The sequence below is a fragment of the Trametes versicolor genome (genome assembly GCF_000271585.1).
Source record: "Trametes versicolor FP-101664 SS1 unplaced genomic scaffold TRAVEscaffold_2, whole genome shotgun sequence".
Lineage (NCBI taxonomy): Eukaryota > Fungi > Basidiomycota > Agaricomycetes > Polyporales > Polyporaceae > Trametes > Trametes versicolor.
Window position 1 is genome coordinate 3,821,216 of NW_007360322.1, and position 25,769 is coordinate 3,846,984.

Sequence of the window (25,769 nt, forward strand, 5' to 3'; positions counted from 1 at the left end):
CGCTCACTCCTACACATACGTTCAACTTGCTCGAACCTATTATGAACTTTAAAGCATGTATGATCATATTATCAGTCGGGGAGCTAGTACACTTTGCATCTAAGAAAACACCAGGGAGGCCTTCGGGACGGCATAAGATACGGGACGGACGGACGGTATAACCTGTAGAAACAAAACGAGGGTGGAGAACGAGAGTGGCGCTATGGCCAACTCCGGACGGGATGCGTACATAGAGCCCCAGCACGGGTCGCAGATTCGTGTAAAAATGGGGAACGGAGGATAGAAGGAGGGTAACGGGGGCAGGAGGGAAGCTACACTTAGAACAGTCCTGGCGGGAGGGGTAGGCTAGTATTTGACGACGACGGCGAGGGAGCGTCAATAGGCGAGATGGGGACAGATAACGTACAACGAGACATTCGGGATAATCCAAGCAATCCGTGCGACCGGTGCTCCAGCGCAATTAGGCACGGAGCCCGACTTTGAGCGTGACGGCCGCGCGCGTTGCGTGCAACGCGATGCGGAACGCCTGTAGGAACGCCCACGCGAAACCAACTATATAGGCAGTGTGTCAGAAACACGGACGTAAGACGAGATGGCGAGATACGCACCAAGAAGTATGGGAATCCAGAACAAGACCAGCATTCGGTCGTCTGCGAGTGAAGTCAGTATTATGCGTGTGGTGGCTGCAGCAAAGGGGCACTCACGCTTCTTCTGCGCCCGCCGAGCGGGCTTGCGCGTAGGCCTGTATGCATACAATTGTACCTCTTCTTCAGGAATAGCCGCCTCAGGGTATTCGGCCGGCCGCGCAACCACCACCCGCTCCGCGGCGACCCGCAGGAGCTCGGGCTCAGGCCCGGGCTCAACGACGCTCGGCACCTCAGCGACTGCAACGGGCTCCTCCTGTGTCTGCTCCTGCGAGTGTGCCTTCTCCTTCTCCAGCTTCTCCGCCTCGACGGTCTCGCGCGGCGTGTACGCCGGGGGCGGGTTATCGTGCACGTCCGTCGCGCGGTTCATCTGCTGCATCCACTTCTCCCAGAACGCCTTCCAGTCCTGCGCGGACGGGATGCCGAGCCACGGCTGCTGCGCAGCATCCGCTGGGGCGCCCTCATCCTTCTCCTCGCCCTCGCCCCCACGGGCGCGGCGGTCGCCCCAGAGCTGTTGGATGGGGACGAGCACGGGGAAGACGGCGGGGATCTGCGGGAGCGCGCCCCACGCCGGCATGCCGGGCAGGTTCGGCATGTGCAGCAGCGGGAGCTGCGGGATCATGCCCTGCGGGTACTGCAGCTGCGCGAGCGTGCGGTAGAGCGTCTCCGTGAACGTCGCGGCCGCCTGCTTCTCGTCGACGCCGGCGAGCCCGGCCTCGACGGCCTTCTTCTCGGCGGAGGTGGGCGTGGGGCTCTCGTCCGTGTCTGTGCGTTGCGAGTCGGGTGTGGGGAGGCCGTGGCGTTGCTTCAGGTTGCGGTGTGAAGGCCGTCGGCTGGTGCGGCTCTTCGGCGCGCGCACCTCGGTGCCGTCCTCCGACTCTTCTTCCCCATCGCCCCAGACGCCTTCGTCGTCGTCTATGTCGCGGCCGTCTTCGGACGACCGCTCGCTCTCGGATGCGATGAAGTCGAAGAAGCCGGCCGAGCCGACCTCCGCTGGGGTCTTGCCGGCCGCGTTCACGACATCGAGTGCCGCGCCTGCGTCGACGAGCACACGTGCGCACTCGCGGGAGTTTGAGAGCGCTGCGAGGCACAGCGCGGTGCAGCCGTTCTGGTCGCGCGCATCGACGTCGATCTCTCGCGCTAGTAAGAACTTGACAAGCGCGGGGAACTTCGCAAGTGTCGCCAGGTGGAGGAGCGTCTGCCCGCTGATAGTCTGCCGCGAGATCGACGCCGAGCGGTCACTGGGGGCATCCGTGGGGACGTCGAGCACCGAGAGGAAGTCCAGAAGGAGTTTCTCGAAGTCACCGCTGTCACCGGCGCTGCCCAACAGGAGATGGCGAGGGAGATCTGCCTGGGAAGATAGCTGCATCGCGCTGCTGCTAGATATGCTCGGATCCGCTTCAGGGCCGCCAGTGTTGCCAACGATGCGCATGGCGATGTTGCGCGCATCTTCGATCTTGCCGGTCATCTTCAGGCCGACGACCTGCAGAGCGAGCTCCATGCTGAAGATAGGTGAGCTCGCGTTGTGTAGCGATATGGAGTCAATTGCACTTACAGTGCTCGGTCGGTCTCGTCCGTGTAGGTGAACAAGCACGGCGGCGAGCCATCTTCCTCCGTTGGCAAACCTTCAAACCACACATGTACGGAACCAGGTTGTGTACTCGGGGGCAAGACACACACGAGCGTGTTATCGCTCCAGCGTTGCGTCGAGGTCGAGGCCGAGCCACCAAACACACAGTTCAGCTGCATCGAAGGATGGAAGTTGGCGCCTAGCACCGTAACCTCGATACCGCCGTATGTCGGCCCTGAGGATGGTATGAGACGGTGAATCCTCGGTGTCGGAAGGCTGATGGGCGGTGGCGGGTCATGCTTGAACAGCATATACGGCAGGGAAGCTGCCGCAGGTACAGACATAGTCATGGGGTCTAGCATTGTTTGCGGATGTGGAGGTTGGAGCGGGTGCGCGAAGGGTGAGCTGGAGGGATCGGGGAAGGAGACGGCCGGAGAACCGAGTTCAGAGCAGTCCGGCATAGGGATGTCAGTTTGGAAGCTCGCGTTGATGAAGTCGCTCAGCGGCGCGTTCATATCGAAAGCAGGCATCATCGGGCTAGCGGCTGCTGTAGAAGCAACGCTATCGAGGATATCTGCTGGGGGGGCCGACGATATTGGGGGTGGTTCGCTGCCGAAACCGAAAGACATCGCCGGAGTTGAGACGTTGCTTTGCAGGGGCGAGGCTAGCGAGCTTTGCATCGGCGACGATGACCTCGTCGCGAATGCAGAAGGCATGTCGGACGGAGACTGCAAGCTTCCGCTGCTGCTCTGTCGGTTAAGCCGCGACACCCGGTTGTTGGCATCGTACGGCTTCGCGCGTTTCTTGGACCGATCCGCCCCGTTCGAGCCCTGACCCTTCTTCCGCTTCGTCGCAGAGCCCTCTGGGGATTCTGCGCCGCCGACAGTCCAATCAAGCTTCGAACCAAACTCGGTGGTCGCCTTCTGTGCACTGACGCCCGTACTCTTGTGATCGTCGGTGATCATGATCGGCTTTGTGGTCCCCGTTCCGACGACCCGACCGGTGTGGTCAAGCATCGTAAAGTGGAGATGGAATCCTACCTTCTCCCGATGATGGCGGCAGTAGCAGGTAATCCGCAGGGGCAGGATCACCGAACCGGACGAGAAGTCAAGCACCTCTGGGCAGTTGAACTGCAGAATGTTGGAGGTATCTTCATGCTTGCCCTTCCCTGGTATGACCGGGGGTTCCTCCTGAGAGTCCGAGTCGGAGCGTGCGGGCCTCACACGTGCGGCAATCTTGCGTGCAACGCGCTTGGCCTAAACACCGGGTGAGAACATTGGGGTTATAGATGGCGATAAGTGACGCACCTCGCGCGTTTGACAACTTGAACAGGCAGCGACAGGAGTATGTGGAGGCGTGGCGCACGTAATGTCCGTGGTGAGATAAAGTGACTCCTCCGACGCGGCATCTAGGCTTTGCCATGAGGAAAAGAAGCATAACGAGGAGCTTCCTCACTTACCAACTTTGCCTTCTTTACGCGTCCTCTTCTTCGTCGAAGTGCCCTTGGGTAACCGTAACCATTTCCAGCTACCGACCTTGTCGTATTTCAATGGCTCCCCCGACGAAGAGCTCGCGTGGGCTAGATCGACAGTAAGACGAATCTGTGTCTCCACTCTGGACTTCGTGCCGCCCTCCGGAAGGCTTGGGAACAAAACGGGGAGGCTGCGCGGCGATAAGCAATTGAACTGGGGACGGCAAGATATACATACTTCGAACACGAATCCTTTGGGGGAAACACGACACGCTGCAAGGCGGGCGGCTCCTTCCGCACCTGCGCGGGAGGGGGTATCGGCTTCGTGACTGAGAGGGTATTGCGAACCCCTGCGCCTGGTGCGTTCGGTGAGGATGCTGGACTCGTTACAGGGCAGAACATAGGTCCTGGTTGGGTAGCGGGTGTTACACTTCGTGCAATGCACGCAATCAGCATGCGCAGTCAGAGTAAACTCATTGATGAGACACGACTCACTCCTCATATACGTGGTCCTGCAAAAGATCCTCCAAGTCCAACGTGGCATTCGCATCACGCTTTCCGCCGTTCTGTCCATACTGGATTTCGCCCTTGACGAGGAATTGTGCGTCCGGAAGAGAATTGCACCAAGCAGAAAGATCCTCCTGGTTCATAATCGGTCCTAGGTTGTCGGACGCCTCGGGCGTTGCAGGTGATGGTGAGGGAGACCGCGAGCATGCGGTCGTCGACGAAGACGACATGGGGCACCAAGAAGGAGAAAGAGAGAAGAGCACAGAGAACTGGTGCAGATCCAAGTTCGTACACGCCCCTGTGGTCGTCTCGGCGCCCCGGGAGCAGTCCTGCAGAGCGCGTTACGTAAGCGCATTAGCGCGCCCTGTGGCACTCCGGCGCCACCCCTTTCCTCCCCTTTCGCGCTCCAGAGCGTCCTCCGCTCCCGCTGGTCATGGACACCCCATCTCGCAGCTCTGATGACACCTCGTATATGATCATAAAAGAGGTAGACATTGTCCACATCTTCAGCTGAACCAGCTCATGGATCGCCGTAAGTACAACGCGCTTACAAGGCCATAATGACTCTGAGGACTCCGCGTAGATATTTGATTGCCCGACAGGCGCTCATTCGGAGCACGTGCAGCTGTTAAACGCCCGACGCGAAAGGCGAAGGACGCGAGGACCACTGAGTGCACGGTTCACTCTCTGCCACATTCAACCCTCCTGCCCACACATTCCCGGTGCCACCATGAAGAGAGTCGCAGACAGACAGCTAATCAAGGACGATGATGATGACGAAGAGGTTGAGGTATGTGTATTTTCTGACATGAACCGGGAAAGCCTTTGAACTCGCCTGGCAGGAAGTTGGCAGAGGCTTCCGGAAAGCAGATGAGTCCGTCTTGGCCGCGCGTCCGTACGTGTTCCATGCCAATTCCAGTTGGATGAGGCTAATTTACGCTTAAAATATAGCATAAGAGGCCTCCCGAAACGTTCGAGCGCGACAACTGCCGCTGCAAGTTTGTCTCCGCCACCTTCTGCCGCAGCCACAGAGGTGCGTTTGTGTGGACCAGTGCTGGCTTTTCAAGAACTCACGATGTCATTAAGGCCCCTCCAGCTCCCGGAAAGTTCTCGGGCTTCAGTGGCTTCGGGTCTGGCGCGACCACTACAACACCCTTCTCTTTTGGAGCACCCTCTGCTGCCTCCAAACCAGCAACGTCAGCTCCCTCGTCTTCATTCTCGTTCTCCGGGGCGTCTTCCTCCCAGCCTTCCTCGCTTTTTGGCACGTCCGTGTCATCTAATGCGTCGCCTGCCACTAAAGCATTCGCTTCCATCGTGTCCTCGTCTTCTGAACCTGCGCTGTCATCGGTTCCAAGTGCTCCCAGTATTTCAGCGAAAGCGGACGAGAAGGATATTGAATACTTCAAGGCGCTTCGGGGTCTCAATGTTTCATTGCTCTCCGCCATTTCAAAAGCCATTGAGGCCGACCCATTCGTGGATGTCGCAGACTTGCTGGAACGCTACAAGTCGCTGCGTGTATCCGTAGGTTCTGACAGAGCAGAAACGCCGAAGACTTCCTCGAGTGCGCCCTCAAATACGCCCACGTCGTTCGGTTCTGCGCCGAAACCTGCCGAGAGCTCTAAGCCTCCCGCCGCTACTCCTTCTTTCACGATGCCCGCGCCTCCCAGCAGCTTCTCGGGCTTCAAACCCATAGGGTCATCTTCAACGCCTTCTGGCAACACACCGTTCGGATCGGGCTTTATTCCCAAGGTTGACACTGGAGGTGCAAGCTCGTTAGGGAGCCCGTTCAGCTTCGCGCCCAAACCCGCTGCATCAGAACCTGCTGCTGCGGAAGCCCCAAAGTCCTCGTTCAGCTTCGGCCCCTCGTCAGCGACTTCGGCGACGAGCTCGGCCGCGCCCACGCCATTCACGTTTGGCGCGTCTACACCTGGCTCCTCCCTGTTCTCAAAACCTAGCGCATCGTCCAGCTCTACGCCTTCGTTCTTCGGCAGCTCGGCGCCCTCTGCGACCTCTGTCTTCGGCAGCAACCTCTTCGGCGGCAAGTCCAGCGACGCCTCCAAAGACAAAGACGCCGACAAGACCGAAGACAAAGAGTCGTCAAACGCGATCACGTCCTCTGGCTCTGGCTCGTCCAGCACGTTCTTCGGGACGAGCTCCACTGGCGGGTCGAACCCGTTCGTCACCAGCACGCCCGAGAAGACGTCGCCAGGGGGCTCCTCCGGGTTTTCGTTCGGGTCCGCCTCCCCCAGTAAGGGCACCTTCTTCAGTGGGTTCCCCAAAGCGGGCAGCATCGGAAATCCCGTCGGCTTTGGCTTCGGCAGCCCGCCCAAGACCCCAGATGCTGAGAGCGCGGATGGCCCGGTCAAGTCCCTCCCCTTCGCGTTTGGCGCCCCGAAGGCTGTTGAGCCCAGCGGGTCGGACGAGAAGGACGCTTCCTCGGGCGACGGCACCCCAGCGCCTGAGTCTACACCTGTCCTGGCGGCTGGGACGTCTATACATGATCAGGAGGGCGAGGGCGAGGAGCATGAGGTCACGACGCACGAGGTCAGGAGCAAGGTGTACAAGATGACGAAGGACAAGGACGGCAACTCGCAGTGGGGCGATCTCGGCGTCGGTGCGTTAGCGTGTTCGCAGTAAAGGTGGATCCCTGATCTGATCCGGACGGCTATCTTCCAGGTGTCCTGCGTCTCAAGAAGCACAAGGAGACGGAGTCGCGGCGCATGCTGCTGCGGAATAGCAGCACTGGCAAGATCACCATCGTGAGTGTTTCCCGGAGTGCAGTGCAATCTCAGTCCTGACTTCGTGTCCGGGCGTAGAACTTTATCCTCTACAGTGGCATGAACGCATCTGTGGCAGATAAGGTCGTCTCATTCATCGGCCACGATGAAGGCCACTCGACGCCCTACCGGATACGTTGCAAGACCGCCGCCCAGGCAAACGAGCTCAAGGCAGCGCTCAACCGCGAGATCGAGTTCGTCAAGGCGAAGTCGGAGGGTTCATGAACGTCCCCTTCGTCTCACATCTTCCGTTCGCCGTCTCGCCACACGGAGCCCCGGACTTTCACTACACTCATGCTTTGTTATGGCGCCCCATGGCTATATGCGCGCTCGCCCATGCATCGTGATTTATGTTTGTTGTACACGCATAAATACATCCGTCTTCTACACATCCCTGCATTATTTTCCATCTGCATACACCGCTGCCCGGAGAAATCGGGACTCGGAGGTATCATTTGCCAAAGTGGCTCTGGGCGTTGTGCCATGTCGAGTAGTGGACGAACGCCTCGCTGAGAAGCATCTCGATCTCGTGGTCGCCCCAGTCTTGCGTGGGCAGCGACTGGAGGAACATGATGATGCCCTGGAAGGTATAGCAGTGAGTAAAGTCGCCGCGGCGAAGATGAGTAGCATACACCCACCTGGAAGTCCATCTCCTGCAACTTCTTGCTCCACCGCACCAGGAAAGCGGAACAGACATAGAGGTGGAACTGGGAGAACGCGTCCGTCCCTTCGGCCTGGCGTTCCATCCGTTCAAATATACGCAATAGCCAATTCGACAAGGGAACGTACCAGATAGGTATCCCACATTCGGATGGTGTTCTGGACGCTGATCTCCCGCATAAGAAGACAGTTCATCCACCGGAACGCGAATTGCATGAACTCGACGTTCTCGACATCCAGATGGGCCGATAGCGGGGCTAAAGAAAGTGGTATGAGAAGGATTCCCAAGATGCATGAGTAGATGGGCGACAAACCGTCTATTCGAGCAACGAGCTCCGCCATGCGCTTCACACTTCTGTGAATGCCGGGCTGTCCAGCGATGTAGTTGTCCTGTATGCCGTCCAACAGTCGTGATAGACACCAGAAGGTGTCCGCCTCCACCGCCATCCGTATATTATCGGTAAGCAACGCCGTGTCGAAATCCTCCGGATCCGTGTCTAGTACAGGCTGTCAGTATAGACACCTCCCAATAGCTGCGATGGTTGACAGACCGATATATGCGGACAAGAAAACTTGAAAGAAGGGTGTGACAAGGTCATTGATACCTTGCACATAACCGCTTGCAGGATGCCTGATTGCCCATACGTATAGTATACGTTCAAGACTCTTGATCCCAGGCTATAAGATCGTGGTAGCTTGACTTGCAGGACAGAATTCACACACCCGCTGCGTGCATCCCTGCATCCATAGTCGTACTCCCGGCCGCGTACGAGGAACGTCGATCTCAATTTGGTGCCATATTGGCTGGTCGAGCCCTTCGCGCCCCCTGGAAAAGGTATGCTCCGCAAGCGACGCATATTCCCGTCGTTTCCTCGCAAGTGTAGATGTACGGGTGGCTTTTGGCAGCGGCAGGTACCCCTTCCCTGACGTTGAGAAAACATGGATGGTCTAACACCATGCAGAGACATACCAGGAGCAGTGGCCAGACAAGCGGTCTTAGGTCGTCCGGAACACCATTCCAAGCGAGCTTGCGCAGTTGTGCTACTAGAATGAGCGACCTGTACTGCGGCAGCAGCGATGTCACACATACCGATATCTACGTCGTCGCGGGTGATACAGTTGATAAATCTCGTCCGCCTGTTGGTACGGATCGAGTGTTCCCTCATGAGCTTTTCGGTATCGCCACCGGCGGAGTCTATCGCAGGCTTGCTTTTACTGGAGGACTTCTCGGACTGACGTTGCAAGAGACAGAGAGGATCTACGCGTTGGATGAGAGGTCAATGAGACCATACGATCCATGGATGCGCACCATTGACGATCTCCTCCGCGTCCTCTCTGAGGGTACCCTGCTCGTACCGCGGCTTTGCAGTATGCGCAGCCACCCGGTCATCCACCTCCGATTCCATGTCGCCTATCACCATGTCGGCCTCGAGCTCGTCGTACCCTGCATGGTTCACATGCTGACTGGACTCGCGACTCTCGAGGCTCCCGCGGTCCGTCGACTTCCTGACGATCGTCCAGCCGTTCCGTGCGCCAGGCGGACCTTGCTGCTCGCCTTTCGGCGGGTACGAGCTAGGGGCGTGCACATGGGTATACGAGAAGGCGAGTGTGGTCGACGAGTTGTTCAGCGTCGGTCTGGGGACTGGTTTCGGCGCCGATGTGCCAGTGGACGAGGATGCACGAGCCTTGGACCGTTTCCAGTCCGGTTTGTTCGCAGATTCAGAGTCGGAGGCACTGTCCCACGCATCGTCTTCACCCCAGTCGTTGGTCGAGTAAGATGAGAACTTGTTAGACGGATTCAGACCGATGTGGGGGCGAGCGGGGGGTGGTCGGGCAGCCATTTCGAGGATGTGGTCTGAGTGAAGGATCACTCTGGTCCGGAGGCACGCTTCTGCGGGCGCCTAGTATGTACAGAGTTGCACGAATTCGAAACCGTTCTCGCTTCCGACCTCTCGCTCTCGACGCCGTTGACCGTCGTTGGCTACGATGCCTCCCGCAAAGCCACAAGCGAAGACAAAGCCTGTTCCCTCGAACTCGCGCGAGCTAGTCACGGTCGGCCCCCGCGAAGTCTTCAAGAAACACGCCGGACGCGAGCGCGATGCAAACGGAAACAAGCCCCTGACCGCCCGCGCACTCGTTCTGCGGAACGGGAAGCATGGTGCCATGGGCACGGGCGAAGTCATGCTTGCATCAAAGATGAGCGGCAGAGAGAAGCTCGAACTCCTAGCGGGTACGTATAGGACACCCACAAACTAGCCAGACGCGAAGATCCAACATATTCACGGTGTTTTTAATCAGAGGATCTTGTGAGACAGGCGATAGCTGCACCTTTCAAACTCGAAGTTTGCCTCAAGATTGCGGACTCGCAGCTCAGTGGTATGGCCTGCTGATGGAATGGAATGCGTGAGAAGACACTCAGATATGTCTGTTATAGCATACTTGGATGAGATCAACGCTCTCCGTGATCCTGAGCTCTTCGCCGACCATATTATGGCTGATGTTGATGCCCATACGAGTCCGGCGCAGCTTCAACAACTGAGCAAGCAAGGGCCCTCAAAGCTCAAGGCCCACGTCGTCTCGATGTGTGCTAGCCAGTGGGTGTCAGCCGGATCTGTCTGCTCCATTTAGTTCATATGGCTCTCTTAGCATCCACAACACATACATGATGGCCTCGGGTTGGCGCGTCGTCGGAGATATCATCCGCGACCTCGCAGAAGACGGGCTAGACGATGTCACCATCAAGTTGCAGCTTAAGACCAGCAAATCTATGCGATCACGCTTCCTTGTGCTGTACGACACCGTCAACGTCCTGGTACAGGCAGGCCAGAAGAATTTTGGTGTACTCGCGACAACTGCTGGTGTGTTTTGTTTCCTGCACTACTTGGTACTGTGTCTAATTTTGGGTCGTCTGCTTGTTAGAGCATTACACGCAGTACTTCAAATTAGTCAAAGACCCGGCATCTGGCAAGCCCGAGTACTCGTTTGATTGGGACCAGCTGAAGGCAGTTCACAAGTCATTCTTGGACTCTATCATCGTCGAGCTATGTCTGCCCGACTCACCGATACCCAAACAAGTCCTGGTCCAACTTCTCGGAGAGGCAACAGAAGAATCACCCAAGGATGCGAAACGTTTCTCACAAGGGTTGTGGGACGCTGTGGGAGACCTTTCGGTAGGTGACCACACTCGACCGCGCTCGCTAGACGGCATGTGCGATACAGACGGATGCTCACCACTCCTACGCCGCCGCCCGCGCATTCTACGTAGAGTATCATCGAGCTGCAGTCCATGCTGGATGGCGTGTTCTACGACCCCGACGGCGAGAAGTGGAAGAAGGAAGCACGAAAGATGCCAGAATCCTACGAGAGCTGGGTCGACGCGCAGATATATTCTAAGGAAGCGTCCGAGCTATGGAACAACTACATCGATACCGTATTCCCGCTAGAGAAGACGCGCAAGAAAGAGGTCCTCAATAAAGTCTGGTCGATCATCGACAAGGTACGCCGTCCTTATCAGTTTGGAGGTCGCCATATTGATCCACCTCAGAACTACCAAAGCACGTCAGGCAAGGACGTCGACGACACATGGGGAGTCAAGGACATCCGGCACATCAAGCCCTCGTGGCATGGTGGTGCTCGCAACCCTGACGACGACGCAATGGCACTCGTGCCTGCGGGACGGGGCAAACGCGCCGGAGGCAAGGCGAAACCTCTCGCCATCACTAATGGGGATGAAAGCGACGGGTCGATGCCGTCCTTGCAGACCGTCTCAGAGTCGGAGGATCCGGAGTCGGAGTATGAGGAGGACAGTGAGGACGATCTCTTCCCCGACGAAGACGATAGCGATGGCGGCTCGGAGGAAGAGTACGACACGGACGAAGAGGACGACCTACGCGATCTGCTTCGCGAGGCCATGGACGCCGCCGTCGCGTCAGGCGACTTCTTCGACCCCAAGGCCCCTGCGCCGGAGTTCGACTCAATGGCAGAGGAGCGCAAAGGAAACCCATTCCTGAAGCTGCTGGGGTCCCTGAGAGGTGCGTCTTTTGTCGTATATACAACTTCATAATGTAGACGCGATATCGCCAGGACGTATGTTCCCGGCGAGTCCGGCCGTGACCACCGCGGACAGGGATGAACCGCGGAAACGATTTGGGGGCAAGAAGCCCGCCGCTCCTCCTACTGCTGGAGGTGCTCAGGGCAAACCGACCGCTAGCAGCGCACCGCCTCGCGCTCCGCACAAGCCTCTCCAGACTACGGTAGAGGAGGTCGAAGACGACGAGGCCCCCACTACGTCCGCCAAGAAGAAAAAGAAGAAACCGAAGAAGAAGAAAAAGCCCGCATCTGCCACCCAAGGAACGGACGCTACTCCCGAGACTCCTGCGCCCGCCCCTGTACCCGCTTCGCCAGTGCAACCTCCTGCTCCCGCTCCGGCGACGAAGACCCCTGCGAGCCCCGCCAAGCCCACGCCTGCACCGAAGGCGAAAGCCCCGGCGAAGCCCGCGCCGCCTCGGACTTCTATCAACAGCTCGACCACGACGCTGAACCAATTTGGTTCTACGACCTCCTTGCCGCTTCAGCAGGAGCAGACCGCACAGTCCGCGCGCACTTACCTGAAGACCGAGGGCTTAGCAGGGGGTAAGACCAAGGTCAAGACGCGCTCTGCCGCCGGAAATTTAGGTAACCTCGACGCCGTGCCCGAGCAAAAGAAGAAGCGCCTTTTCAGTCCTTTCTCGAAGAGCAAGGCCCAAAATGACGACAGTGACTCGGAGGATGAGGGAAAGAAGAGCAGCTATTGGACGGGGAAGATCAAGAAGAAGACGGCGGAGCTTGTGCATCAGCTCCTACGCACTTCAGCGGACAAGAAGCAAGGCATTGCGGACATGCGATGGGAGAAATTCGTTCGGGTGAGGACGTGCGTAATACCTTGTTGTCGAGCTACGCCTCATTGTGCTTTCAGATGATGACCGACCTCGGATTCACTTACCACCCTGGAACGGCCGGCTCAAGTGTCCGCTTCGACCCTCCAAACCCGAAGGATAGGGTGAGTCTCTTGCTTCATATTCTTGCACGGCGAGATCCTGATAAATGGCTGGTGTCGCAGGCGATCAGTTTCCACAAACGTGAGCTATTTAGTCCACCCGTGGAGTAGTCATCTGCTGAATATGTTCCTGTAGCGCATCCCAACCCGACCATTCATCCCAAGAAGCTGAGAGACTTCTCCAAGAAACTCCAGGAATACTACGGATGGGATCCCGAAGAGTTCTTGAAGGCTACCCAAGCGGCCGAGGACAGCGACTAGTAACAGCCAGCGGGTAGTCAGTTGCACGACGTTGTACGATGCTCGTATACAGCCCTACGCAGAACAATGTATTCAGTTTCATGCCGAGATTTGTCGCGATGGGTGGAACATAAACATGCTTCGAGAGAACAGAGGGTGATATTGGTACGTCTCAGACGAACTTTCTGAGATCTCATCCAACTTGGATTCAGCTCGGTACCTGGCGCAGATCACGCGCTAGACCCAGAATGGAAGTAGCATGCGAAGCGGATCGCCCGCTGCGGGCGCTCCGTCGCGCATCGTCTCTTGCTTTCGACGCCCATCTGCCCCCCACTCACTGCGTTTTCCCGGTGTACCGCCGTCTACATTCTTGCGCATACTCGTAACACGCCGGCTTTGATGATAGGCTATTCACATGCAAGAGATGGCCTGACACTTTGTGATTGGTCGCGTCATATATTGCCGCCAGATTGAAACCTTCTGCGCGCGGCCTAGTGCAAACTCAGGGCCACAGCATGACATGTCGTTATGATCATCACCACTGGTGCCGCCTCAGCGGAGAGCCTCATATGTCTCCAACGCAATGCACTGACCTCAGAGAGTCTCCTCGTGAGTCTCCACCACCTCTCGTCACTTTTTCTCCCTCTTTCTTCCGGGCGGGACCCTTGTACTTTCCGCGGTAACTTATCGCTCGGCCTTGATGGCTGCTTTCACCAACGTTACGAGTACGTTCCCACCATCTTCCCAGCGGTCGATGCATACTCACGCCGCACACAGTTGACGACAGTTCATCTTCCATTCTTTACGACCCGCCGAGTGCATGGACATCTCCGTCTGGGAACGATGCACAGGCGTACATGAACTCGACATTCCACGGGACATCTGTCAGTGGTGCGACCGCTAAGCTCACGTTCACCGGGACCGGAGTATGGCTTTACGGCGCGCGCCAGCCGGATTACGGCTCCTTCATCCTCGTGGTCGACAACGAGGTGGCTGCATACTCTAATGCTACTGCTTCCAAGCCTACGACCGGTCAATTGTTGGGAGCGGTCCAGAACTTGGAGATGGGACAACATGTGGTGTCGATCATGAACGCGGGCTCGGGGCCTATCGACCTCGATGCTATCGTGTACGAGACGGTTGGCCAGACGCAACAGTACGTCTTTCCGCGCACGCGTTAGGTTCATCGCATGTGATATAACTGATGTGTGCAGAGATGCTCCTCCGCAAGCCGCTCCTTCCAGTGACGCATCTCGAACGTCCTCGAGCTCACCTTCTACTCAGTCCAGTGGGGTATCTGCGAAGCCGTACGTTCATCGCCTATCATTTTTTGCGGCGTCTCATCTTCTCGCAGACACGCCATTACAGGTTCAGGCAATGGCGACTCCACTGCAGACTCCTCGGCGCCGTTGACGGCGGTGCCCATCACCGCATCCCCTGACCCGCCGCCACCGACGACACAGGTAGGCACCGGTGCGCAGAACACGGTTACACCGGCAATTGCAGGCGCGCGTGCTACACCCATAACAGCATCGCCGCATGCGCTCCCCTCTGGCAGTCAAGCAGAAAGGGCAGGCAACCCGTAAGTTTCTTCCGGTCCGCTGCCACCGACCACGACGCTCAAAACATGTTTTAGCACGGTTTCCGGCACGTCTCAGCCGAAAGGTGGCCTGCCTATTGGTGCAGTCATCGGTATCATCGTCGGCTGCGTCGTGGTCATCCTTCTTATTGTGGCCTTCCTGTTCATGTTTCTGCGCCGAAGACGCCGCGCGAGAAACAGCAGGCGGAGGACCGTCCTCCCCTCTCCCGTTCTTCCGCTTCAAGATCCGGAGAAGGAGTCCGGGTACTTCTTCGGAGGACACGGTGGAACGACCGATATGCACGGTCGGTATGTTGAACAATCCCCTCCATCGCGGATGTCACAGACTTCAAGCAACACCGCCGCGACGCTTGGGGCGTACGCTCCACCATTGAAGGGACAGAACACCAAGGGGATGCCCACGCCCCCGCCACCCATCTTCGTCCGTGACAGTTCGTACACCTCGGAATCGGCCACGCTGAACGGGGACGACGACGGGTATGACATCGCGGACCTCTACTCTCACATGGTCAGTCGCACTCGCAGTCTCCGCGCGGGCTTCGAATCTCACCTGCGCCGTGCATTGCAGGATCCTGGGGCTCCCATTCGTCCTCCGAGACCCCCAGAGCTACGCCTAAGCGTGTGAGCGCGGCAGCCTTGAGTGACGCGCCCGGGTGCAGCGCGTTTCCAGCGGAAGCTTGCCGTCGTTATGGCGGCTCTGCTATGGCCTTCCTATCGCCATGTTCTCATTCCGGGCCCCGTCGCCCTAGTGCGACTTCGGACATTCCGAATTCATGTCATGACTGCGACACACGCCTCGCATGCTCCGCTCATGTTGTACGAATAGGCGACCACGCATATGCATACCGTTCGCTGCGAGTGCTGCGAACATGTCGATCTGCTGCTCATGTTGCGTAGGTGGGACAATTATCGAGACCGGGACTCGTTCCTGGGCCGTTAGCTCTAACTACTGTCGCGATCGATTGACGGCATGGCGGCTACCTACACGATCTGGTCCCGTCTCGACGCGCGCGCGGGGTTCTGGCAGCTCCATCACGGCAGCCGCATCATATCGGGAGTTTTGGCTCGAGCGTCACAGCGTGTCACATCTCGCGCCCGGGCGTCGCGGGCAGTGCTGGGGGAGGCACGCAGGTACTCGACGCCTCGGAAAGCCGCGATTGATGCAGCCGGGGGATGTGCGCGCACTCTTGCCAACTTTGATGCATCACGACCGACCGAGGGTGCGGGGCATCGAGGGCGGACATGGGCGGGGAGGCCGGCGTGACGGACGCGGGCCCTGGCGACGGGTGGCAGTGGACAGTGACGGGTCACGACGTTATATCAAAGACGGTTGGAGGGCAGGGGCGGGTGGGCCAACGCTGCGTGCATTCCTCTCCGTCTCCTCTTCCTCCCTTCTTCAGTCTCTTTCTCCTTGGTCGAGCTGCGCTCGCTGGACCACCGGCCTTTCCACTCTCTCTGCCTGCTTAGTCCGTGCATCTCGTTCTCCGCTTCCTTCAGAACAGAGCAGCGCTCCTCCATCCCCGTTCACCTTCCCCTTCCCTGTCTGGTCTTGGTCCATCTCGCAGCAACTGCACCCTTCAGCCACCCGCCAGCCAACTCTTCACACCCCCCACACGCACTCTCGCAATGGGTAACTTGGTCTGGCACGAATACGCGCGCTACGTCGCCCTCTCCGCCACGGCTTGTGAGTGTCTGCGTTCAACTCGAACATGACGGAGGGGAGACGTTGCGCCGGTGCTGACCTCCCACACCCAAAGACACGATTTGGAGCGCCTTCTGGGGGTTCTACTACCGGAAGTTCTTCTTTGACTTTGTGAACGGCATCATCCGCTCCCCCGGCGGTGTGCAGTGAGTACCCGTCTCACGCCTACAATAGCCGCTCCCTTGTACTCACTGCCGTTCCCTTGTTCAGACCGGCCGCGAGCGACTCGATCTTTGTCTCTATCATCGTCAAGGCACCCGTCATTCAGATCCTGAGCATGCTGGTCGGCTTCGTCTACCTTATGCTGGACTATCCCGCGCCGTTCTTGAAGAATACGGCGATACACCGGAGCTTCCCCATCCGGATAGTCGTCCTGTTGCTGCAGACCTTCTTCGCGATCCTGTACTACCAGGTCAGTTTGGCTCTGCTCCTTTCCCGCGCGAGCGCGTACTTACCAATCATGGGCGCGACAGGGAACGAACGGGGCGCTATACTCCTTCATAGCTGCGTGCTGCTACATACGAGCGCAAATGCTTGGGGAGATTATGCCGGAAGCGAAGGACAATAAGGGGCGGGGCGGAAGAGCCTGAGCTTTCGCTCCTGGTTACGGTACGGGGAGAACATGCAGACTGCCGGCGGATGGACTGGTCCATCCTGTCGTTCCCCTTCCCCTCCCCTCCCCTCCGCCGCCTCCGTTCCCCCATCCCCCTCCTCCCGCACCCCTTCCAACTTTCTACCGTCTTTCTTGTTGTCATTCATTGCTTTCCAAACTCGCACGCACAGCGAACATACAAACAACGTATAACTGCCCGTACCTCCGCGCGAGTGCTCCGCGGATCCCGAACACTCGCCTGCTGCCGCCGGACCTGCTTTCCCCGTTCCTAGTTTGTTGTACCAGCAATGAAATGCGCGACGCTTTTCTGTACTAGCGTATAATGACGGTCTAATACGCAGCGTTGATGAGCGCCCCCATTCTGTTGCTTGTGCCCGGCCGAGAGCGAATGCGAGACTCGTTGCTTGTGTACGCGATCGAATTGCGGTACAGGCGCTGGCGGCGCGGTATGCGCGCGTCCTGAAATTGGCCCACGCTGCATGGTCCATGCTCATGCAGCTCGTCGATCGAGTCCGCCACCCTCTGTCCCAACCACTGCAGCGCGAACTGACACGCTCCAGATCGCGTCATTTCTCGGCCTCTATCGCGCATACAACGAGCGTATCTCTCAGGCTGTGGACACCCCGCGCTCCTTGCACTCATCCGTCGACCTCGCCTGCAACCAGCGTCTGGCATCCCTCGGCTTCTCTGAATACTCTATCTGCATCTGCGAGCAGGCCGACTTCCTACTCCACGAGTGCTTCTGCTGCGAGATCAGGCATGGCTGCGCAGGAAGCGATCCTTGCGAAGCTCCCCGAGGCGTTCGAGAAGGCGCAGGCGTCGGGGGATCTGCTCTTCTTCCCGTCGACTGTGCATAAGCACACCGAGAATGGTGTAGAGGTGCGCCCTGGCTCTACTAGTGATCCGTTCGTATTTCTGACCTAGGATTCCCTCTTCCTTGCTCGTGCGTACGCGCGCGACGCGCAGTTCGAGATCCGCCTGTGCCCGGCGCTGCAGAACAAGCCGCGCCTCCCGACGCCGGACTTCAGCGCGGACGCGCCTGCAGTGGAGGAGAAGGAGAAGAAGAAGCCGGACCCGTTCGCGCCGCCGTATGTGCCCAACCTGTACCTTGGCGAGGTGCGCGATGCGGAGGAGGGGGACGAGTATGTGATCCTGGTCAGTGCCACAGTTGGAACGCGCCTGCGAGGATGGTGATTGACGGGAGACGCGTCCTCTGCTTTTTCGTGATGTTCTGCATTGTGGGTTGGACAACTGCAGTTCAACAAGTACTCGGTCCAGCCCCACCATATCCTGATGGTCACGAAGGGTACGCGATCCGGGTCGGTTCTTACATTGTGTACTGACTACGTTCATAATCCGCAGAGTTCCAGTCCCAGACATCACCTTTGATGCCGCCCGACCTCGTGCAGGCTTACCTCTTCCTCGTCGCTGCGAGGAAGGCAGGGCGGAAGTTCTTCGCCTTCTACAACTGTAAGCGGAATTATTGTACGACTTACGCAGCATTCGCTCATGAGCACACAGGCGGGGACCTAAGCGGCGCGAGTCAACCGCATAAGCACCTACAGCTAATACCCGTTGAGGACGACGGCCCCCCGATAGAGCACCTCGCGCGCGGGGTCAAGCTCGAGCAAGAAGGTACACTTCCCTACATCTACCCGCACGATCCCCTCTCTGACCTGCGCCCTTAGATCGTCCCTTCGCGCTCTCCAGCGTCCCCTACGCAAACCACGTCCGCCGCCTGCCCTCCTCGCTCCCCACCACGCGCCCCGCCGCACTCGAGCCCATCCTCACCGACGCCTTCCTCTCCCTGCTCGACCTCGCGATCTCGACCGTGCGGCGCGACGGCACGTACCCGCCCGGGCCGCCCTCGTACAACGTCGTGCTCACGCTCGAGCACATGCACGTCGTGCCGCGGCGGCGCGAGACGCACGTGCTCGCGGGCACGGGCGAGGAGCTGAGCGTGAACGCGCTCGGGTTCGCGGGGATGCTGTTGGTGAAGAGCGAGAGGGAGATGGAGGCGGTGAAGGGCGAGGGGCTGGGCGTGATTTTGAGGGGCGTGGGGCTGGAGAGCGTGCATGAGGAGCAGGTGAGCGAGCATGAGGCGGGGGATGCGCAGTTGGCGTGACGGCGGTGTGAAATGTTCTGGTTTAATGCATTTCGTGATAGAATTAGAATGGCTTGTACAAGATACCACAGACTACGCGCAAGAACGAAGATATTGAACGGTAGGCTCATCGATTCATAGCGAAAACCGCTAGCACAAGAAGAGTGTTCCTCCAATATCGTGCGCTTGCTGCCGGATTTTCCTCGCCCGAATCCGGCCATCGAACGGCGGATAGGTATACAAACGTGTGCTGCCCTGGGGGAAGGACGAATAGCAAGCTAATTACCTCATCCACATGTTGTGGGGCTTTTCTTTTCCCTTAACACGGCAAGTGTATAAATAGGTTGCAGATAGCGAAAGCACGGTACGGATGCAGAGCGTTTCGATTTGACGAGGGAGATTGTTAATATACAACATGAGGAAAACGGTACTAAAATGTCATACTGTCCGTGCACGTTCAGCCAGACTGGTACATAGCTGGCCCGGCAACAACATGGTCGTTGAGCATCGATAGGTTGAAGGGGGTGACAAATGGGCTATCATCCGTGATCAGGATGAACCTGCGTTGGGTGCTGTTAGCATAGCGCGATAATAGGTGCCTCGGTGCACGTACATGGTGCCGTTGATGGTTGAGAACGTGTTGTTGCCGAAAATCTCGCTGCCCGGCTGGATGGTCGAACCCGTGTTGTTGCCCAGGATGGTGAGGTCGGTGAACGTGGTGTTTATTTGCGATATCCACGCGACGAACTAGAAAGCTAGTCAGTACGGTCACCTTGAGAAGGTGTGTATGTGCGCACTTTAGGCTCGCCCGCGCTAGTGGACGTCGTGTACGATCCGTTAGGGCCGACCGCAAGGCCCGGGTTTTCCCAGGTCAAGTTGACCGTCATCCCAGGAGACGACAACGGTGTGGACCGGTTATGCGTGATCGCAGGCCCCGTCTCGTTAGTCAGAACTGAAGCGTTGGGGTTGTTCTGCATGATTGTACTAAGCACAATGTCATACACATTTGACGTATGGCTTACTGTGATGTTTAGTGCGGGGAAGTTCTGCCATGCGAGGTGCGTGTTGTTCTCAGGGCATGAGGTGATATATGGCGCAAGAAGCGTCCACGCCATGCTCTGTGTGATGCCAGGAATAAACCACTCCTAATATTCGGGCGTCAGAATATGCATGTCGAGAGAGAAATGATTACTCACCGGCATTGGGAATAGTCCTTCGAATTGCCGGAAGATCATTTGCTGACGCGCCTCGGTGGTGATAGACTCCAGAAGGAGTGAGGCAGATGCCCGGGAGTCGAGGTGCTCGAGGAACCCATATACCCCAGACTCACCGAAGCGCGTGAGCTGAAAATATTCCTGTTAGTTGCGGATTTTGTGCGGAGGGAGCACGCTGGCACATACCTTCTGGGAGAAATCTACGAAGTCGCGGACGCTCTCGAAGGGGTACGTATAATTGCATTGCTTTGGCGCCGCATCCGCTGCGAAAAAATTGTATCAGGAGCGTGCTGCAGTAGATCGACTGGGTGGACATACGACCAAGAATGTTTGATATGAGGGTCGCGTGGCCCACTTCTTGGTCCGCCATGAACTCAATCAGGAAGCGGTCGTGGGCGCCGAGGCCCGCCGCCTCGAACTCGGCGTCGGAAAACATGGCGAGACCGTGATGGAATAAATCGAGCTCGATATACTCTTGGTGCAGTGCCAGCGCCTGGAAAGAAGGTTGAGCATGATCGACCATACAATGGCTATGCGTCGTGTACTCACGAGTGACTGGAAATCAAAATCGCTCATCGGCTGATAAACCGGTGTTGAGTTGAAGCCCAGTCCTCCCGAGGGTGTATATGGGGCCGCGAGGGCTCCGCGAGTGACAGCAGCGAGTACGAAGGGGAGTGCGAGGCGAAGCATGTTGGTCGGCTGTCTTGAACAGGGTTTGGCCCGCAGGCCTGTCCTTATAGTCTACAGAGACGAGTCGGACGCCGAAATACTCTGCTCATGGTCCGGTGTGGTGCGATGGATCCCTGCGGAGGAGGCGGATGACGGATGGGACGCTAAGGCGGCCGCGCTCGCGCCTGGGGCGGAAGCTTGTTGGAGAAGAGAACACACGGCGGAAACCCAAACAGGTAGGCCATGCGCTCGGTGCGGCGTCAGAGATGAGAGAACGTTGAGGAGAGGCGGATCCACATAGGGAGGCCTCGGATGTGTCTTGCAAGGGGCAATGCATTCGGCCGAGACAGACAATTGGAGGGCGGGTGAGGGGGAGGTGGTCGTTACGTCGGTTCGACGTCATGGCGCAGATACTTGCCCGCGTCTGCTCCGACGGATGTCATCGTGGGCGGGTAACATCGGTCACTGTGCGGATGGAAAGTTCCGTCTCCTGGTGGCTTGCACGCCGTCGGACACGTTCGAGCAGATAATGCTGCAGCTGGTGGGCATCACACGGTGGACGTGTGCTGTGGTGCGCAGAAACCTTGTGGTACGTTTGGCGCCAATCGTTCTTGAGGACAACAGACATCGAATAGACGCTCGAAGCGCAGAGCCGGAGTACCTGATCCGAATCGGGCAATCGTCGGCACTCGGAAGATGCCGCTCTGTGTACCCCGGATGCAGGACACCCACTTCAAGCTATCCCGCCAGGATGCTTCTAACAGTCTACTGTGTCGACGACGATCGATGGTCGATGTTGATGAACGTCCTGTTTTCATAATCGTGAAGACTCTACTCTTTGTGAGTGTATTTATTGAACAAGCCTCTGCGAGCCGCGGTATACGATGCCTCAGTAGCTCAAGGTGTTCGAGCCTCTCTGCGGCAGAGTGTTCGGTGAGTGTAGCATCCAAATATACATGGGCATTCCCTGACTTAGGCTCAAATAGTCCAATCAGCACCTCTGATATGGGCCGACCCTCAAGTGAATCCGATAGCTATTGTGGACCCGGCAGGTCAGTTCATGTGGTCTCAGCGTTGCCTGAGCGCGCTACCCCAAAATTCGCCTGATACGTACCGGGACGCACTTTGTACGTCTATAACCCGAACCATAGCCAGGCGCTCCGGCATACACACGGTGGGCATGGCTTCCGCGTCCCGCTAACTAGCCGCTTGCAGTCGCCTACACGTAGCACAATGGACTGACAACGTTCAGAGTTCGAAATGCCGCCCACCAGTCAACATTCTCACGTCAATGGCATGCGGATTGCTCAGCATATTTCAACTAGGTAAAGCTAGTGCACACTGCGGCGGCGGCCTGAGTACCTTGCAGTACGTCCAGTCACAAGGCACTTGCGCGGCAGCGGGAGCGCAGGGTCTTTGTCACCAGTAGATGCAGAGTTGACTCGGTCGACGCGCAGACAGGTTGGGGAAGCTGTGCAGCGCGCTTCCGCTGGTCTACGCGAAAGCAGCGTAGATTCGAGCATTTCCACGGTCACACAACCGCTTCCACGCGTCTTCATTCCGCCCCTGCCCGTCTCCCCGAGTCCTCTCACCTCTCAGCTGAGACATGCTCCCTCTCAGGACTCCCGTATTTGTTATGTCCACTCGGGCTGACATCTAACATGAAACTGGGCCTGCGTTACGCGTCGCGACGGTGTGCTTTATACCAGATCGCCTGAGATCGGTCTACAATTCGATGACAAATCGTTTCAACATCATCAGGGAATCCTCCCCCACAAGTCCACACGTCGTTATCAACACTGGTGACATGTTCTTAATAAGGACGTGCAGCCTGGAATGCATGTCGCCATCGGCTCGTGAAAACATTCGAAAATGCTGCTTCGCGTCTGCCACGCGTCCACACTCACCGAACCGGGCGGAGGTTTCCTGATCTCACTCAGCCACCGACTGTTTACCCAGGGATCCCAGCAGAACGTGTATATAAGAGCCCCTTGCGCTCACCGTTCTCTCAGACCCATCTCCTCATCCTCCTCATCCCCACCACATCACTACCACCACCACTACAGCACCATGTCCACCCCCGCCCTCTTCCAGCCCATCCAGATCGGCGACGCGAAGCTGAGCAACCGCGTCGTGCTCGCGCCCCTCACGCGTTTCCGCGCGGACAACGCGCATGTGCCCACCGACCTCGGGCTCGAGTACTACAAGCAGCGCTCGAGCGTGCCCGGCACGCTCCTCATCACCGAGGCCACGTACATCACCGCGCAGGCGGGCGGGATGCCCAACGCGCCGGGGATCTGGAGCGACGCGCAGATCGCGGCCTGGAAAAAGGTACGTGTATTGCTAAGAGCCTCCGGACGAACCGGAGGGACACGCGACTTGTGCTGATACCGTGTTTTCGCTGCGCGTAGATCACGGACGCCGTCCACGCGAACAAGTCGTTCATCTACTGCCAGCTGTGGGCCCTCGGACGCGCCGCGCGCCCCGCCGCGCTGCACCAGGAGAGCCCCGACTACCCGTACATCTCGGCGTCGCCCATCGGGCTGAGCACGAGCCCCGACGACGTGCCGCGCGCGCTGACTCTCGATGGTACGTGCCTGCATCAGCGCCGATTTTGAGGCTTGGCTGACCCACGTTAATCATCCGCGGTCTGTAGAGATCAAGGAGTACGTCGGGTGGTACGCCACCGCAGCGAAGAATGCGATCAAGGCCGGCTTCGATGGCGTGGAGATTCACGGCGCGAACGGATACCTCGTGGACCAGTTCCTCCAGGACGTCTCGAACAAGCGCACGGACGCGTACGGCGGCCCTATCGAGAACCGGGCACGGTTCGCGCTCGAGGTCACCGAGGCCGTTGTCGCGGCTGTCGGCCAGAAGAAGACCTCGATCCGTCTGAGCCCATGGAGCCAGTACCAAGGTATGCACATACCGTGCTCGCACCCCTCAGAGCCCGATTCTGATGGTGTGGTCTTTAGATATGCGCGAGGAGCACCCGGTCCCGACGTTCTCGTACCTCGTCGAGCAGTACAAGCAGAAGTACCCCGACCTGGCATACATCCATGTCGTCTCCCCCGGCGGCCCCGGTAACGAGGGTCCCAAGGATGGTTCGGTGAGTACTCGGAGACCTGCTTTTGGTACTGCGCGGGGGACTAATAAATGTGCGGCGATTACAGGACCCTGATTTCATCCTCAAGTTGTGGGCGCCCCGACCGGTCATTACGACCGGCGGCTACGACCGCGAGTCCGGCCTCAAGGTCGCGGAGGAGACGGGCCAGCTCATTGGCTACGGCCGCGCTTTCCTGTCAAACGTGAGTACTCTACAACGCATCATACACAGGGTGGCCGGCTGACACCGGGGATGCGCGCATGCAGCCCGACCTTGTGTTCCGCCTAGAGAAGAACATCAAGCTGAACGAGCCCGAGTATGACACGTTCTACCTGGCGATGAGCGAGAAGGGTTACACGACGTACCCCTTCTCGGAGGAGTTCTTGAAGACCCAGAAGGCTTGAAGATGGACTGCAAGCTTTGGGTTGTAGATTAGGAACCTAGTAGATGCTCGCGTGTACGCTCGGCATGGGCAGGATATAGAGGCGAATACATACTATATATTACCCGCGCTATCCCTTCTAATTGCATACGCGCAACGCGAATGCAAGAGTGTTATTTTGCGAAGTGGTGGCCAGTCGCAGGGCGATTGGCGCGCCTATTTTGTAGACGCACCGCCTCGGAAACGTTCCCACGGCTGCTCTTTCCTACTCTCATCACGATATCATCGACCTCGTATCGACTACGCATAAACAAGTACGCTGCTCCTTAAGCTGATCAGACGATGCACCTAGCTGTCTAAGGCCGACAATGGACAACCAATTGTCCAGAAGTATTGGTATCGGTTTTGAGTGACGTATGCCATAGCTGCTGACCGGACCCTCCTGCTGAGTTGACATCGCGCGTATACAGCGCCGCGGCGCTCTGCGCTAGCGAGGTGCGTCTCTTGATCGTTTGCTTTGTGCACAAGCCTGACATCTATATCTCGCTGATATGTCCGTAAGTTTCATAATACATTTGCTACATCCGTTCCAATGATACCACAGGGCCGACCGCCGTGGTCATCCGGTGTCCTTGGTTCGGGCGCACGTTTCAAGTAAGTTTCCCTCATGTCACCTGTCTTGTACCTGACGCGTTCGCAGACGCCGAGCCAATTCCTAACCTGCGAGCGAACCTCGTACACTCACATGGGATGGTTCTTGCCCTCTGAGCGACTCACTCAGCCGTGGGTGTGCGATCCTCTGCATGGGAGTCTGCAGTCGTTCGCGAGTCTAGGTCTTCTAATCGCTCTCGCGTCATGTTCTGAATGCCACAGAATCGACTTGGTGTGTCTACATCAATGCAGGGTACTGCACTGACCTGTTCTTGTCGTGGATGCAAACGCGATACAACATCTAGTACAACGCGTTTGAAGATCTGGCCTCGTGAGACCTTGCTTACATCTCCGCTCGTGTACGACTGGGCGAGCCGTATGGTCACCCATATACATGGTTTACCCGGATTCCCATACAGTGCACTGGCTGCAATATTGGCCAATGAGATCTGTAAGGCACGCTTCTACCTTCGAACTCGCTTGCATGCACGTCTACTGATACTCCCGACATAACAGCGAGTGCAACTCATGGCGCAACGAACCCTTGGATGCACCTTATCAGGAGTTACTCACCGCCAACCATCTCATGTAGCAAGATCGAGAAAGGGACGTTCTTGGGTATTGTAGCTCCTCCAAGTTCACACGCGGGTGGCGTCTGATTTCTATCAACGTGTGTATACCGCGACAGGCAGTTTAACTAGCATACTCCACTTCTGCATGGCCTCGGATTCAACATGTCGACGGCATTCGCGAAGCCGTGCATACTCATTTCCGCCGTCGGTCTGGCCTCGTATTCTGCCGACTGTCGCCCGATCCAGTCCTCG

At 57.8% G+C, this 25,769-nt stretch overlaps 9 protein-coding genes across 9 annotated transcripts; 6 read left to right on the top strand and 3 right to left on the bottom strand.

Moving 5' to 3' along the window:
• Positions 1-79: 79 nt before the first annotated feature.
• Positions 80-4,453, bottom strand: TRAVEDRAFT_63026 (uncharacterized protein). Its single transcript, XM_008036196.1, has 8 exons — positions 4,181-4,453; positions 3,924-4,115; positions 3,674-3,876; positions 3,522-3,622; positions 2,200-3,470; positions 705-2,146; positions 609-650; positions 80-552 (listed from the first exon to the last, which is right to left on the bottom strand). The coding sequence occupies exons 1-8, from the start codon at positions 4,420-4,422 to the stop codon at positions 461-463; spliced, it is 3,585 nt and encodes a 1,194-aa protein (XP_008034387.1). The 5' UTR covers positions 4,423-4,453; the 3' UTR covers positions 80-460.
• A 450-nt stretch (positions 4,454-4,903) lies between these two features.
• TRAVEDRAFT_142568 (RabGAP/TBC) lies at positions 4,904-9,467 on the bottom strand. Its single transcript, XM_008036476.1, has 14 exons — positions 8,939-9,467; positions 8,720-8,887; positions 8,600-8,670; positions 8,353-8,547; positions 8,181-8,295; positions 7,944-8,126; positions 7,759-7,886; positions 7,608-7,703; positions 7,009-7,549; positions 6,869-6,951; positions 5,279-6,806; positions 5,144-5,225; positions 5,035-5,087; positions 4,904-4,982 (listed from the first exon to the last, which is right to left on the bottom strand). The coding sequence occupies exons 1-9, from the start codon at positions 9,048-9,050 to the stop codon at positions 7,421-7,423; spliced, it is 1,197 nt and encodes a 398-aa protein (XP_008034667.1). The 5' UTR covers positions 9,051-9,467; the 3' UTR covers positions 4,904-4,982; positions 5,035-5,087; positions 5,144-5,225; positions 5,279-6,806; positions 6,869-6,951; positions 7,009-7,420.
• A 148-nt stretch (positions 9,468-9,615) lies between these two features.
• On the top strand, positions 9,616-12,925 carry TRAVEDRAFT_114325 (uncharacterized protein; the record flags this gene model as incomplete). The annotated part of the gene is made up of 11 exons (XM_008036477.1): positions 9,616-9,859; positions 9,928-10,005; positions 10,064-10,211; positions 10,276-10,487; positions 10,549-10,799; positions 10,895-11,125; positions 11,174-11,660; positions 11,713-12,530; positions 12,584-12,667; positions 12,728-12,746; positions 12,801-12,925. 11 exons carry the CDS (start codon positions 9,616-9,618, stop codon positions 12,923-12,925), a joined length of 2,697 nt encoding a protein of 898 aa, XP_008034668.1.
• A 752-nt stretch (positions 12,926-13,677) lies between these two features.
• On the top strand, positions 13,678-14,085 carry TRAVEDRAFT_114117 (uncharacterized protein; the record flags this gene model as incomplete). The annotated part of the gene is made up of 1 exon (XM_008036478.1): positions 13,678-14,085. A coding segment is annotated over one exon (408 nt), but the record flags the coding sequence as incomplete, so codon positions are not given.
• Positions 14,086-15,712: 1,627 nt separating this feature from the next.
• TRAVEDRAFT_161996 (uncharacterized protein) lies at positions 15,713-17,177 on the top strand. Its single transcript, XM_008036479.1, has 4 exons — positions 15,713-16,188; positions 16,262-16,352; positions 16,417-16,618; positions 16,680-17,177. Exons 1-4 carry the CDS (start codon positions 16,131-16,133, stop codon positions 16,794-16,796), a joined length of 468 nt encoding a protein of 155 aa, XP_008034670.1. The 5' UTR covers positions 15,713-16,130; the 3' UTR covers positions 16,797-17,177.
• A 156-nt stretch (positions 17,178-17,333) lies between these two features.
• TRAVEDRAFT_26821 (uncharacterized protein) lies at positions 17,334-19,036 on the top strand. Its single transcript, XM_008035424.1, has 6 exons — positions 17,334-17,698; positions 17,786-17,974; positions 18,077-18,125; positions 18,182-18,289; positions 18,341-18,454; positions 18,508-19,036. The coding sequence occupies exons 1-6, from the start codon at positions 17,579-17,581 to the stop codon at positions 18,942-18,944; spliced, it is 1,017 nt and encodes a 338-aa protein (XP_008033615.1). The 5' UTR covers positions 17,334-17,578; the 3' UTR covers positions 18,945-19,036.
• A 344-nt stretch (positions 19,037-19,380) lies between these two features.
• TRAVEDRAFT_113982 (Rds1 protein) lies at positions 19,381-20,827 on the bottom strand (the record flags this gene model as incomplete). The annotated part of the gene is made up of 8 exons (XM_008036480.1): positions 19,381-19,483; positions 19,537-19,670; positions 19,721-19,894; positions 19,946-20,068; positions 20,120-20,266; positions 20,324-20,400; positions 20,459-20,630; positions 20,687-20,827. 8 exons carry the CDS (start codon positions 20,825-20,827, stop codon positions 19,381-19,383), a joined length of 1,071 nt encoding a protein of 356 aa, XP_008034671.1.
• A 1,527-nt stretch (positions 20,828-22,354) lies between these two features.
• On the top strand, positions 22,355-22,847 carry TRAVEDRAFT_26822 (uncharacterized protein). The gene has a single exon (XM_008035425.1). The coding sequence runs from the start codon at positions 22,542-22,544 to the stop codon at positions 22,734-22,736; it is 195 nt and encodes a 64-aa protein (XP_008033616.1). The 5' UTR covers positions 22,355-22,541; the 3' UTR covers positions 22,737-22,847.
• A 29-nt stretch (positions 22,848-22,876) lies between these two features.
• On the top strand, positions 22,877-24,423 carry TRAVEDRAFT_56531 (NADH:flavin oxidoreductase/NADH oxidase; the record flags this gene model as incomplete). Its single annotated transcript, XM_008035833.1, has 6 exons — positions 22,877-23,137; positions 23,218-23,395; positions 23,463-23,723; positions 23,782-23,915; positions 23,980-24,114; positions 24,179-24,423. The coding sequence occupies 6 exons, from the start codon at positions 22,877-22,879 to the stop codon at positions 24,314-24,316; spliced, it is 1,107 nt and encodes a 368-aa protein (XP_008034024.1). The 3' UTR covers positions 24,317-24,423.
• Positions 24,424-25,769: the final 1,346 nt, after the last annotated feature.